General features: G+C 37.4%; 1 protein-coding gene across 1 annotated transcript in view; it reads left to right on the forward strand.

Moving 5' to 3' along the window:
* Window positions 1–3,062: 3,062 nt before the first annotated feature.
* The window catches only part of LOC127496907 (ephrin type-B receptor 1), a 294,837-nt gene continuing 282,495 nt past the window's right edge, over window positions 3,063–15,404 (forward strand). The window contains exon 1 of the mRNA XM_051864837.1: window positions 3,063–3,285. Within this exon, the coding sequence (XP_051720797.1) occupies window positions 3,216–3,285 (70 nt within the window). The 5' untranslated portion in view covers window positions 3,063–3,215. The remainder of the gene's footprint in view (window positions 3,286–15,404) is intronic.

Raw genomic sequence — 15,404 nt, forward strand, 5'->3', positions numbered from 1 at the left:
CTCGCAGAGACTGGCATTTTTTGATGTAATTTTGTGTTAATATGTCCAATCAAGTGCAAGAAGACGTGAAAGAGAGCACAATTCAGCATTCACACTGTCTGAGAAGCGGCTTTCTGGCTTTCTGGCTTTCACTGTTGAATTGAGTTCTCTTTTGCGAACTGCCCTCTGCTGAAATAAAAGAGGTAACTTTCCTCCGCCTTGTCTATAAGCAAGGACTAAAATAAAGCAATTTAATATGAATTTATATTGATTCTGGAATAAAAAAAAAAATCCAATTTAAATTCGTAAAAAAAAAAGAGAGAGAGAGAGATAGTTAGGGGAATCTATTTTTTCTTCAGCCATTTTCCCAGTGTGTTACAAAAAAAAATAAAAATAAAAAATAAATAAATGAATAATAATAATAATAATAAATGGAATCTGATGGAACGACGTGAGGGAGAGTAGACACTGTGACGTGTGCTGTTTGCAGAAATATGATTATAAAATGTCCCTGACTTTGCAGAGCAATTAGAGTCCAATTTGAATGCAAATGTCTTCCTCCTGCCCTTATGAAGATAATGACGGCTTCAGCATGCACACGCAATTCTCAAAACAACTCTGCTGGCACTGGGAAAGACACATGCAGACCCGTTTGGCTTCGTACATCACACAAACCTTGAGGTGTGTGTGTGTGTGTGTGTGTGTGGTGCTCACCTGACAGGTCGGTTTTGTTCTTGTCTCGCTAGTAGACTTGTAAAGCCAGTGCTCAAGAACAGCAGTTCCCCAGCAGTGGCCCACTGCGCACAGCCAGCTCGAACTCATTTACATCCTCTGCTTATTAAGCTCTGTGTGCTAATGAATAGAGCTCCAATTAACACCAAAACATTTCACAATGTTAATTAAGGGGACATGGTTCATATAGAAAGCATACGCATGGTTTCAGAAGGAATACGACCCGGGTAAAGGGTAGATGGTCACTGGTTAGGCGACATTCATGTCAGGAGTGTATTAGCTTGGTTGAAGTTTTGCTTTGATTTTATCTGTCTGTCTGTCTGTCTCTGTCAGTCTAAATTTTCTGTATCTATCTATCTATCTATCTATCTATCTATCTATCTATCTATCTATCTATCTATCTATCTATCTGTCTGTATCTGTCGGTCTAAATTTTCTCTATCTATCTATCTATCTATCTATCTATCTATCTATCTATCTATCTGTCTCTGTTGGTCTAAATTGTATCTATCTATCTATCTATCTATCTATCTATCTATCTGTCTATCTGTCTGTCTGTCTCTGTTGGTCTAAATTTTATCTATCTATCTATCTATCTATCTATCTATCTATCTATCTATCTATCTATCGTCTGTCTGTCTGTCGGTCTAAATTTTCTCTATCTATCTATCTATCTATCTATCTATCTATCTATCTATCTATCTATCTATCTATCTATCTATCTATCTATCTATCTGTCTGTCTGTCTATCTATATATCTATCTGTCTATCTGTCTGTCTGTCTAAATTTTCTCTATCTATCTATCTATCTATCTATCTATCTATCTATCTATCTATTGTCTGTCTGTCTGTCTGTCTGTCTGTCTTCTGTTAGAATCTTTCTAGCCATTTTCCTAAAAAATTACATTTAGGTAAATATAAAATCTTATATTATATCTTATATAAAGTGACAGAGACCTTTTATTTATTTTTCAGACCGATATTTCAAACTTTTTTCCTTGTCATTTTACGGTCAATTTTTTTTTCTTGATCAAAAAGTGTCTTCATTTATATACATTATTTTATTAAATAACATTTTGACTGAAATGATCTGGCCTTCATATTAAAACAGAAGATGAAAAAAAAGAAAAGAATTGTGACTCTTTCTGTTGGGTCTAGATCATTTTGATAATATGCAAATTTTGTTACATAATATGCAAATGCAATACTACTATTCATATTTAATATATTTTAAGCTTAAATAGGTGAAGTTACAATCTTGTTTTTATTTGCTTCAAAGTTTTTTTGTTTTTGTTTTTTTTTAAATCCCATTAGGGCTTAAAGGAAAGGCGAGAGGCGAGAGGCGAGAATGTGTTCACCTGTAGTACCTCCCCTTAAGTTTATCAACTGTATGGTCTCTCTGACTCGCTCTCTATCTCTTTTCCAATCATCCGGCTACTTGAACACCACTTTCACTTTGCAGATTACTTCATTCGTAATTGCTGTCTACCTTTAGGCTTGAGTCTTGCAGAATGATGAAAGACGTTGTGTTTTATGTCAGGCCTACTACTTCTATTGCTTTCAAATCATTTACTACAACAGCGTGCCCTGATGATTAGAGAGACAAGGAACTATTTGATTTATTTCTCCTGACAAGACCTGTTGCAAGAGCAACCCAGACCGTGTCATTTTTATAAAGTTTCATGTCAAATGCTTATTCTAAAACGATCAGTCATCATAAGAGAAGAGGCGCAAACCAGGGCCAAATCTGTCTTTAGACAAATGCTTTTCACCTGTTTAGACCTGAATTATGTTCCAGGGACACATGCTTTATTCTTGCTCTAAATGTAGCCATACATTTTTTTTTTTTTGTAATTTTATTATATATAATGTATAAAATGGTTTTTATAGTATTGCTTTTACATATTGCTTCAAATAAAAACTGTTTCATGTTGTCACCCTTCTCAGTTTCATGCAAAGATTTTTAAGTCAAAACACAACATTGTGTAGACTGATTTAGAAAAGCATCTAATTTAATAATCTTTTGAGATTTAGGTTGCACCTAAGGACACCTAAATTAAAAAAAGCTCTTGAGAAAAGTGATTTTTTTCGCCGTGGGCTTTGAATCTGAACTGTGAAGTTCCGTTTTTGGCCACCTGAGTTCGCTATTTCCCTTCCAACCGAAGACGAATTTCACCTTATAGAGAAACACTGAAAAGTTTTTGTTTTGAATAACAATGCATGCTGTAAGGAGAGAATGTCTGTGATTGGTTGGTGGTTTTCGGTTTGCAGTCTCTGATTGGTCCATACGTTTTAAAGGGGGTTTAGGGGGGGGTCCGTCTCTCCCAAGCTCTCATCTCTGCGCTCCGAGCCCGTGGCAGCATCCACTCACTCTTTTACTACTGCCTGCGATGTGACTCCACGCCGCTCGCTGGAATATCTCCCTTCGTGACAAGTGACGGATTTTACGCGCACGCCACGCCGTCCGGTTTTCCAAAATCAAGGGGACACCGCGGCAGCGGCCAATGCCTTTTACCATGACTGTGGGATTAATAACGACTTTGTGTGCTGTAACGGCTGTTTTCGCGATGGAAGGTAAATATGAGGATGTTTGTCTTTTTTGACGCGCTCCGTTGAGTGTGTTACGCTCGCTGCGCGCTTCAGGTTTGACAGGTAAATGTCTCGTAGCGGGAAATAGCGCTGGAATTTATTCGTGAGGACTAAGTTGAGTATGGAAAAAGATCTTTATGGCATCCAAGGAGTTGGGAAGGAGTTTCTGTGGCGGTTCCACAGACGCGGGATGGTCGTGGTGCTGAATGTTGCGGAATGAATGAGAGGACTTAAACTGGTTGGATTACTTAAACCCTGCTGGATTTTAACATGGTAACTGTGGTAAAGAACATAGTAGCTGTTTGATTGCAGGTTTATTGTATGTTAACATTAGCTAACATTATTCCTAAACCTGCTTAACCTGGTGTGACGCTAGTATGTTGCTGGTCCAAAATGTTCTTCTAGACTGGACCAGCTAAAAACCAGTTAATGACCATCTTGGACTTGCTAATGTCCAGTTAGGACCAGAGAAACGAGCTTGCTCACCTTAAGCTGGTTTGTTGCTGGTTCAAAATGGTCTACCAGCTACATAATAACAGCATTTATGTGTGGATAAAGGATACTTGGTAACCTTAAGACGTTTACTGAAGATGCTCTGTGCAGTATGATCTGAAAGGCAAGTCATTGTAATGTTTTTTTTTCTTCTTTTTTTTTTTTTTCTTTATCTTAGCTATTTAAGTGTTTTCTTAAAGGGGAAAAAGAATATTTTCGGAAACTGACTGGTGGTATCATTTGGTTTGGTGTGATTTTGGGCAGTAAAAATGAACTTTTTATAATGTAATTCACTCTTATACACATTTAAAAAGCAAGAAACAGGATGGTTCACCCAGAATATTGTCATTTACTCTATTTACATCGTCAAAAATCTGTATGACTCGCTTTCTTCTGTGGAACACAAAATTAGATGTTAAGAAGAATGTTAGAGACTGACAGCCTCAGTCACCATGCACTTTCACTGCATCTTCCTTCCATAAAATGAAAGCGGATGGTGACTGTCATTCTGCCTAATGTCTCCTTTTGTGTTCCACTGAAGAAAGAAAGCCAAACAGGTTTGGAATGACATGAGGGTGAATAAATAATGACATAGTTCACCTAGAAAAGAAAATTATCTATTTAATTGGCAAACCTGTATTGGATGAGTAATAATCTGTGTCCTGTTCAGGAACATTTAAATTGTGTGAATACAAACCACAGATGAAGACCAGTAATGTGTTGTATTCAGGTCACGTCAATGATTTATTCTGAAAATCAAGCAGAAACACAGCAAAAATGAAATGGAGAGAGGAAAAAAAAAATCTCCCTCCTTGTCTGGCATTTGACAGATGGTGGTTGACTGGTTGTTGCAGCCACGCCAGAAATCAGACGTTCAGTTCGGCATGCTGCGTGTGTGTGTGTGTGTGTGTGTGTGTGCGCCGTGAGATTGGTCTCCAGATCAGTAATGAACACACAGCCAACATGAAGGGATTCTCTATTTGTTTCCATCTCCACTGCCTCTCCAATTCCATCCATCACACAACCTGTTTGCCTGTCCTTCAGTCTGAAAACACTTGTACAGGTATTGTGTAAGTCTGTGTATATTTCACAGTTCACACACAGTTTTATTTTCAACCCTTTGCTGCTTGCTTTTCCTAAGTGTGCATGCTTTTTTTGCATCACAAACCAAAACGCTCTCTGATTTAACACAGACAGTAGGCACTAAATGATGTCTGCGCAAGCTCTAATGTGTCTGATTTAGTTTTCAGACAAAAGTGTTGTTGAAATTCATTTAGGAGAGTTCCCCCCCCCACATTCAGGTTGAAGTTTGTCTGAAGGCGGCAGATGGAGGGAACGGGGTTAGTGATCCCTTCTTATAATGGCTAATTGAAAGGCAATTGGCCTTTGTGGTTTAAAGTGTGTTTGCTGTGGTAGATTTGTGTGTATTAGCCTCTCCTTGAGCCTATATCAGTCAGATCAGATTATGGCTACTAATTGCCAAACCAGCCCGTTGACCACAAACAATGTGTCAAAACCATGTGCGCCTCAGAAGGCGAGAGAGCGGATGAAAGAGATGGGGGAGGGAGACAAAAAGCAAAAGTGTGTGTGTGTGTGTGTGAGAGAGAGAGAGAGAGAGAGAGAGAGCGAGGAAGATGAGGGTCTGGGGGACCATCTGGGGTTAGTGGAAAGTGGAGTGACTCCGTTTTGACACGTTTCCATGCGTCAGTGAGCGCAGTTCACCAGCAGTGCCTAATAACGCCATAAATCTGATGAATTATGAATGTGGACATGCCGTTGCAATTTTGAAATTAATCTACTAATGCGTAAATCAGTTGATGTTAGAAGGTGATACCCATATATATATATATATATATATATATATAAGATTATTATTTTATTATTATCCTGTTAGCCAAGTACATTAATAAACAGTCTTTGTAACTTTTGGTCTGGTCTTTATTTAGTCAATATGAAATCAAAATGGACCCCTGTGATTTTCTTGTTTTAGGTCTTATTATCGTTCATAAATCATCTGCGCACATTATTTGCTTTTTAATCTTTAATCAGAATGTGAAAACCGAAACAACTGTCCTTTTCATTTGACATCACCAAGTACTCGTTTTTACCCCTCACCTCCAAACATCTGGCTGTTTTGATACAAAATGCTCACTTTTTTGCAATCCAATCAGCTCCTAATAGAATCTGGTTTACGTTACGTTCACATTTCAATAGTAAATTGGGTTGTGATTCATGATGACTTTATAGATGATGTGTGGACTACATTTTCTGTTGAGTTGATTAGAAACTGATGCAGGTTATCAGCTTTATTTTAAAGAATGCCATGATGATCTTTACTCAAGAGCGCTTTCTTGTATCTGTTTGCTGTTCATGTTCGTCTGGGAGGATTTAAGGGCTCAGTCAGGATTTTAAGTGCTGTTTCGATTGGGCTGTCATTTTGACATTTTTTTCTCTTGGTGGAAGCATCAAATAGGTTATAGAAAGTACTTTATCCTCCTAACACACACACACACACACACACACACACACACACACACACACACAGACATCCAAACCCTCGGTCAAGCCTTCACCATTTAAAGAGGTCTGAAAGTGTGGTCATGCCAGTAAGTGCATCTATGAAGTCCTTGTTCCCACATCACTGGGCCAAATAAACAAGCCTTATCTGAAGTCACTCGTTCTGTCCTCCGTTACTGCTGCAGTCAGAGTTCTTTTATCAAATGACTTCACCTCGGACTGAGCCGATGTCCCGCTCGACACCGTTGTTCTGTCAGAGACAAAGGAATCCAGTGGAGTTGCAGGGAGATAGTACTGCCATCGTTGTACTCAGTTGACCTCAAATCCAAGTCAGTAAATGATTATTTAGTTGCTATATATATATATAATGTGTATATATATATATATATATATATATATATATATATATATATATATATATGTGTGTGTGTGTGTGTGTGTATGTAAAATGTAAATACAAAGTATAATGAAATAAAAAATGACATTATATAATTATCATATATTAAATAACATTAACATTAAACATTAACATTATTATTATTACAGTTATATATGTACATATGTGTAATGTAAATACAAAGTAAAGTGACATTATTATATATTACATTTATATTATTATTATTATTACAGGTTTATATATATATATATATATATATATATATATATATAAAATCAAAAATAATTCGATTGATAGTTTGATTAATTGCATTGAAATATTTAAATCTATCGACAGCCCTCCACCCGTGCAGAAATTCATCTGTGTTTCTTTGTCTGTGAAGATTTATTCATGTTTTCTCTCCAATCAGTCTCTATCATGTAGTCGACTAAATGCACATAATGTGCCCATAATTTATTTAAGGGTGGACAGGTCTGTGTGTTGGAAATTACTGCAGCTGATGTGAATAATGAGCTACAGATGCTGACCACACTTTTCCTATTTCCCTTTCTATTTTTTTCTACTTGTACATGGCATGCAAATTCATCTTATCCTTCTCTTGCTGTACCATGCTGGCTGAGATTTAGGATGGCCATGCTCTTTCTATATGTCTATCTCGTATTTTACAGTGGTGACCAGCCGACTGTAATAATATTCCACTTATTACTCTGTAGCTTTCTAAAGTAGCATGTTAATTTGTATGAAATATTGATTAATATTGATTTGGTTCATAATTACAGAGACAATTCAGTTTAGTAGTCATTATGCAAATACATTTGACCTCAGAATGCTGCCATTGACCAATAAGAATAAAGTATTTCAGATAGCTGTGCGCTTAAAGCAAAAGCAACAATACCGCGCTGTGCGCACACACGCACAGACGCTCAAGGGGAGAGAAGTTGTTCTTGTACGGCTGATTATAAACCTCTTCATCATTAAAAGACTGAGTCATCTTTGTGCACCGAGGGGTTAAAGGACGTTTTCATGTTTCCTCTATCTTCCATATCGCTGTCAGCAGCGTCTGAGGCTCAGAGAACAGCGAGCGAAAAACACTAATGCACCTGCAAATGAGATCGCTCATCTCTCTCTAAATGAATGCTTACTCAGAAAGGTGATGGAAAGAGATAAGAGTTTTTTTTTCCTCTTGTTGAAATTCTTTTCAAAAAGACTGAAGGCACAGACTTAAATATCTATTAAATATTAATGTAAGGGTCAATGGGCCGCCATGGCTTTATGGATGTACTGACTTGATGATTTTTAAATGAAATACAGATGTTTACTTTTCATTACGTGTGTGTGTGTTGACTGTCATTTGACTTTTAAATTGAGCAACTCTTCAGATGCTGACAGCTCCAGCAGTGAAATGTCCAAAAATATAGATTTGGGTGGATTGAAGCACACTGCTTAGTTTGCATACCCTGCTGAAACGGTCAGCTTAGATTTATGTTGGTTTAGGTTGCTGTTTAGTGCTGGTTTGGTGCTGAGAGCCTATACTGGTTAGTGCTGATCTAGGCTGGTTTATCTCGAGAATTCGTGTTGTTCTAGGTAGGATTATGCTGGTCAGCGTTCTAGGCAGTTTTAACTCACAATTCCTGTCGTTCCAGGTTGGATTACACTTGTTAGTGCTGGTTTGATGTTGATCTAGGTAGTTACATGTTGGATAGTGATGGTTCTGTGCAGGTTAATTAAGTTTTGTGTAATGTTTTATCTGAGAATTCATGTAAGTTCAGGCTGGTTTATGCTGTTTATTGCTAGTTAAAATGAGAATTCATGATGGTCCAGGTTGGATTACACTTGTTAGTGCTGGTGTTGGATAGACTTAATTAACCAGCACAGAACCACCAGTAAGTTTTGCAGTAAACGTTTTTAGCTGGGAATTCATGCTGGTTCAGGCTGGATTATCCTGTTTATTGCTGGTTTAGCAGAGAATTCATGTAGGTTCAGGCTGGTTTATCCTGTTTATTGCTAGTTTAGCTGAGAATTCATGTAGGTTCAGGCTGGATTATCCTGTTTATTGCTAGTTTAGCTGAGAATTCATGTAGGTTCAGGCTGGATTATCCTGTTTATTGCTGGTTTAGCTGAGAATTCATGTAGGTTCAGGCTGGTTTGTGCTGTTTATTGCTAGTTTAGCTGAGAATTCATGTAGGTTCAGGCTGGATTATCCTGTTTATTGCTAGTTTAGCTGAGAATTCATGTAGGTTCAGGCTGGTTTGTGCTGTTTATTGCTAGTTTAGCTGAGAATTCATGTAGGTTCAGGCTGGATTATCCTGTTTATTGCTGGTTTAGCTGAGAATTCATGTAGGTTCAGGCTGGATTATCCTGTTTATTGCTAGTTTAGCTAGAATTCATGTTGGTTCAGGCTGGTTTATGCTGTTTATTGCTGGTTTAGCTGAGAATTCATGTTGGTTCAGGCTGGTTTATGCTGTTTATTGCTGGTTTAGCTGAGAATTCATGTAGGTTCAGGCTGGTTTATCCTGTTTATTGCTAGTTTAGCTGAGAATTCATGTAGGTTCAGGCTGGATTATCCTGTTTATTGCTGGTTTAGCTGAGAATTCATGTTGGTCCTGGTTGGATTATGCTGGTTAGTGCTGGTCCAGGCTGGTTGGTGTTGGCTTGATGTTAAGCAGGTAATTAATATTGTTCCAGGTTGGTTTTTGCAAGTTAGTGATGGTTTGGTACTGATATATGCTGGTTTGGTATAGGGTTTAGCAAAATACTGGTATTGACGATAACTAATAAAAATGAGATATTGATATTATGTAACTTAATACTGCACAACACATATATTGATAATATCTTAAATAATCAAGGGACAGTAGCTATCTGGTTGACTCTCCAGCATAGTGTGGCATAGAGCTGCACGATTCTGGATAAATTGAGAATCACAATTGTTTCTTTTTTTCAAATAGAGATCACAATTCTGAACAGACAAGAGACAACTATACAAAATAACATGTAATTTGACTATCATATCGCAACATTCAAATCTGTGTTGGCGCTGCCGCTGATCAATAGAGAGCAGTTATTCAACTTCATAGTATCGTTATCTCTGTGATACAATAGTTCGAATTATCATAGAAGTAAGTTTATAGTTCAAATAGAAACACTGATGTCTACGAAGTGGTTCAAAATAGTTATCACCTTTTGAAAACGGCGCTTCAAATAACGACTATTGTTTACATTGTTTCGCCACTAGGTGGCAACAAATGACTGTTAAAAGATGCGTTTGTCATTGAATAATTTATTCAAGAGAATGTAGTACTGTAATGTATGATGCTTCAGAAATAAAACTCAAAGATGTGATGAATTGGGGGTTTTGCTTTTGTATCAGCATTACTTTGAAGCTGGTTAAGAAGTTTTGTTGGTTAAGAAGTCTGGTGGTGACATCAGCATCCAGAACACAGCATATACTTGTGACCAGCTAACAGGGTAGTTTGGGTTGTCATAAATCAGATTGAAGTATCCAGGTGTTTCGATCTATGTATCCGTGCTCACACACTCTCCCTGCTGCAGTTTTGGACCCTGATAAATTGCTTCAGGGCATCTGGGTGATGCAGCTCAGCGAGACCATCTTCAGTCCGCCGAGATCTCTGTACTCTCCAGACACGGCAGCCAGATGGTCGATGGGGTGTGTGTTTGTGTGTTGGCGTGTGGCATCACGGTAGGACCGGCAGACCTTAAAGCCCTGTTGGTTTCATGTCTTTTATGGGTTCTGATTTTCCCGTCTCACTTCACGCTCTGTGGCTTTTTCGGCATCACTAGATTGGCAAATGAGGTCTGAAATGGCCTCGTTAAACCAAACGGGCATGTGTTTGTACAAATTTAGAACTGAGATGAATGGCAAATGTTCCCAAAAATCACATTCAGACCAGCTGATTAAAGGTAACTGCAAAAATGTCTAAGAGGAATTAAGTTGGTTATGATAATTGGTTTGATAATGTTTTCTAATGGAATAATTGACTTGTTTGTGTTCTTAGGAGATAATCATCTTGTGTCAATTACCAGGTTATTCATGAAGAAGTTAGGCTAAACAACTGGAAAGCAGTGCAACTCTTTGTCGCACTGAACCATGAGTTTAGAGTTTAAAAAAGCCATAAAAATCCGTCCCCTCTGAAAGTGCTGCGCTGTCTATTTGGATTTATGGCTCTGCGTCACACAATACCACCCCCACCCTCCAAAAAACATTTTATCGGATGATTTAAAAGTCACCTGGTTGGGGGCAGAGCGAATATATGTAAGTGCAATCAGCAGAAAGAGCTAGAACACCATTTTTTTCTTTTCTCTTTCTCTTTCTCTGTGTGAGACTGGTCAAATGGCGCATTGGGTAAGTGGCCCCGTCAGCAGATATGGGATCCTCCCCAGTGTGTCCGGAGAGGAGATTGTGGCAGGGTGAATTGATTATTGTGGTATGTTTCCAAAGGTTGTTAAGGCCAAGCTTCAGGCCTATTTAAAGGGATAGTTCACCCAAAAAAATTAAAGCTCTTCCCCCACTCTTGTGTGGGTTTCTTTCTTCTGTGAAACACAAAGGAGACTTTTTGAGGAATGTTCAGTTCTTTTCCGTACAGTGAACGTGAAGGGGCGTGGATGCTGTCAAGATCAAAAAATGACAAAAAACAAAACAAAACAAAAAACATCATAAATGTATTGTCAGTATTATCATTCTGAAGTCTTATGATGTCAAAGCTGAATTTCAGCATCATTACTCCAGTCTTCAGTGTCACATGATCCTCCAGAAATCATTCTGCTGCTGAAGAACCATCTCTTTGTTAAAAGCTATGCACTCTAAAAAATGCTGGGTTAAAAACAACCTAAGTTGGGTTAAATATGGACAGACCCAGCGATTGGGTTAAATATTTTACCCAACCTGCTTGGTTTTTTATTTAACTCAACTATTGTTTAAAAATTACTATATGGCTGGCTTAAAATGAACCCAAAATTAAAAATCAGACACATAATTACTAGAGGCAACAGTAATAATAAAAAAATGTGAACATTTATTAATAAGCAATTTAATAAATGTTTATTATTTAATTATTAGTTATTAAACTTATTAATAAATGTTCCCTTTTTTGGGTTCATTTTAAGCAAGCGATATTGTAATTTTTAAACAATAGTTGAGTTAAATAAAACTACCCAGCAGGTTGGGTCAAACATTTAACCCAACCGCTGGGTTAAAACAACCCAATTGCTGGGTTTGTCCGTATTTAACCCAACTTGGATTATTTTTAACCCAGCATTTTTTTGAGTGTGGAAGCTTGTTTCCGTCATGAAATAAAAAATAAAAAAGGTAATTGCGACTTTTTGTCTCACAATTCTGACTTTTTTCTCGCACTTGTGAGTTTATATCTCACAATTATTTTTTCTCAGAACTGCGAGATATAAAGTCAGAATTGCGAGTTATGAAGTCAGAATTGAGTGATATAAACTCACAATTGCGTGTTATAATGTCCAATTGTGAGGGGGAAAAAAGAAATTTGATTTTTTTTTTTTCTCAGAATTGCGAGTTTATATCTCACAATTCTGACTTTATATCACGCAATTCTGACTTTGTAACTCGCAATTGCGAGAAGAAAAGTCAGAATTGTGAAATAAAAAGTCTCAATTACCTTTTTAATTTTTTATTTAGTGGCGGAAACAAGCTTCCATAGAAAACAGTTCTATTCATTGATGAATAGAAAGTTCAAAAGAACTGCATTCATTTGATTTTTTTGTAACATCTAAATGTCTTTAGTGTAATTTTTGATTTATTTAAAGCGTCCTTGCTAAATAAAAGAATGAATTTCTTTAAAAAAAACAAAAACAAACCCTTACTGACTCCAAACCTTTGAATGGTAGTGTGTGTATATGTATGACAATACTAGCTGGAGATTTTGCAGTGGAGGCTCTAAACTTCATAAACAGTTTTTCTGGGAGATGATGCCATATGGTGCAAAACGTTACTGATTTGTTTATGATTTTCAGCCTATTCTAACTGATGCTTCAAGACTATCACAAATCAGCTGGATGGTGTTTGCTTTGGATGACACTGCCTCCATATAAATCATTGTTGCAATCTTAATAGAAGTGTCTGCAAAATGAGTTAATGTGCTGTACATAACTTGGTGGCATATTTACACTAGCATAACGACAAAGAATGGTTGTAGAATGTGAGAAGCCATCGTTAATGTGCCCTGCATGGAGGTTTGGGACACCATAAGGTGAGTAAATGATGACAGAATTTGAATTTTCAAGAAAACTATTACTTTAAACTCCCAAACTTCCCCCAGCACCTCACAAATCCTGTTGTCTTCGTGGGGTCTGTTTTGACTGGGACTGTTTTTTCTCATTGTCTTCTTTCTTTCCCTGCACTGTCATTTTTTTTGAAAGGAAAGAGGCATTTTAATTAAAACTTGAGGCGGCACAGGCAGCAACAGAGAGTTCTGCTTCCTGCCCAGAGCGCAGCCAATAATTGGTTCTGTTCAGTCTCCCTCTCCCGCTGTATACTCGGTTAAATGGATGCAGTTGTTCAGTTTGTTGGTCTTTTTTTTTTTCCCGTCGTCTTTTCATTTGCCCCCCCCCTTCCCTTCCGCCTCTCCAAACAGAGGTGAAACCTGAGTCCATGTCTGTGTTTGGGTTGCAGACGGAGGGGCTGTAAAGATCTGGATGTATGAAAGACGGGTTTGAGTTTAAGGAGCCTGAGAAACAAAGCAGCTCATTTATTACTCTCTTAATGAAAGCTGCTTCCAGCGCTCTGCCATAATGGTTTAATTTCACCTCTCGAGCCCCTGGATTAGTCTGTGAGGCACAGGAACACTGGGGCGGAGGGAGATGAAGGGACTGCTGGGTTGATTTTAGAGTTCTCACGTAGTCGCTCTCCCAGAAACTTTTTCAGCCATTGAGCTGTTAATATATTCTTTTTATGGTTGTTATTGAAAGAGTGAAGCAAAAACAAGCTTTTGTTCCAGAATATTACCAGTAACTTGGTGCTGCATTCTGAGTTTGCTGACAGTCTTCCAAGTCATCCAAGTACCAAGTCAGTTCATTATACATATATTTAGAGCTCATGCAGACAGTGCAAGTTCAAGTCCAGCTTGCAACTTTATTTTCTGTCCTCTTTTATTCAATGAAAAATAAAAAAATAAGGACTTTTTTTCTGAAGAAAATCAATTGGCATTTACATGCCACCATGATACTAGAGTCAGGGCTTTGGTGTCTGGTTGCTAAGGTGCTGTGTTTGGTTGCCAGGGTTTTTGTTATGTGGTTGCCAATAGAGTGCATTAGCGCCCGCCCCCTTTTTCAGCGGCGCTGGTTCTGGAAGTTCATTTTTCCTATAGGAGTTTTAAAAAAAGTCTTAGTTAAAGAGTTATAAGCCATGAACCAAGCTAGTCAGCTATGAAGTGAATCATAACTTTACAAACTTGTATTTGAAGTATTTGAAAATCGAACAAAAAAACAAAGGTACAAGACTGTATGTAACGGCTTTAGTGAGGGAAAGAACTACAATCCCATGAAGCATTGCAAACAGCAAAATCAAATTAAAAAAGATGGAGAAACATAAAAGTATTTTAAGTATTTTGAGAGCGTAAAGAGAGCAACTCAATTACGATATTCGCAGTGCTTCACGGGAGGGGGCGGAGCTAACAAGATATTTTGGCGTGTGTTGGTTTTTTTTTACTCTGATTGGTGTTGTTTTCTGTACAGCATCATGAGTAATGTATTTTTTTACCAGGAATTCCACTGTTAAACTTAATTATTTTAAAAATAAGCTGAAAAATGTAGGCTGACGGCTTCAGCAGAAGCAAATACCATCGATTAACAACCTCTTAGCTCACAGTAGGTCTGTCTTTAAAGGTTTAAGTTACCGTTCAAAATCAAGTTTTTACTTCCGGATCCCAACTGTTGCACTCTGTAGGGATGTACAATATACCAGTACTATATCATAATTATCAGCAGATATTTGACTATTTAATTTGTTAGTATCGGTCAATATTGGAAATTTAATTGTGCATGCTCATTATTCTTACATTTAAGATTACCATCATCCAATGCTTACTTAAAGTTAATCTTTAAAAACATGAAATAATTAATAACACTGTTAAATGTAATCTAATTACATACTGTACATTTTTATGTTGTAATGCCTAAATTCACTTGTAGCATTTAAAACTTTTTCTCTCTTTTATTTTAAATAAATATTTTATTGGTATCAGACAGAATTTTAATATTCGGGTGTTGGTATGTGGTTGCTGGGTGATTTAATAGCTTGTTGTATTCCTCATTTGTAAGTTGCTTTGGACAAAATGTAAATGTGTAGTAGCTCAAGGTTTCTAGATATAGCTTGATTCCCTCCTTCAGTTCAAGTCTATGGGATTTTCCAGCCATTTTATTGTCCACTAGGTGAAAATTGTAGGTCTGATTGCTTAGAGAGTGCAATTCTCTTCAAAAAGCTGAACGATTTGAGGTCTCATTATCATTGAGGATTCATTCTTAGGATTCATTCAAATCCTTAGCCCGATATGTTAGCAATAACCATAGTGCTTCCACTTTAAAGAGAGAAAATAACTAAAAAAATGTAACAGAAGTGATCTACTTAAGGTTTGCATCATTAGGAATTCAACACCCCGTACCTGACGCAGTTTTTTTCTGCTCGGAGCTTCCGCCCCCTCGGCTGCGTCACGCA

Source organism: Ctenopharyngodon idella, chromosome 2 (assembly GCF_019924925.1).
Source record: "Ctenopharyngodon idella isolate HZGC_01 chromosome 2, HZGC01, whole genome shotgun sequence".
Lineage (NCBI taxonomy): Eukaryota > Metazoa > Chordata > Actinopteri > Cypriniformes > Xenocyprididae > Ctenopharyngodon > Ctenopharyngodon idella.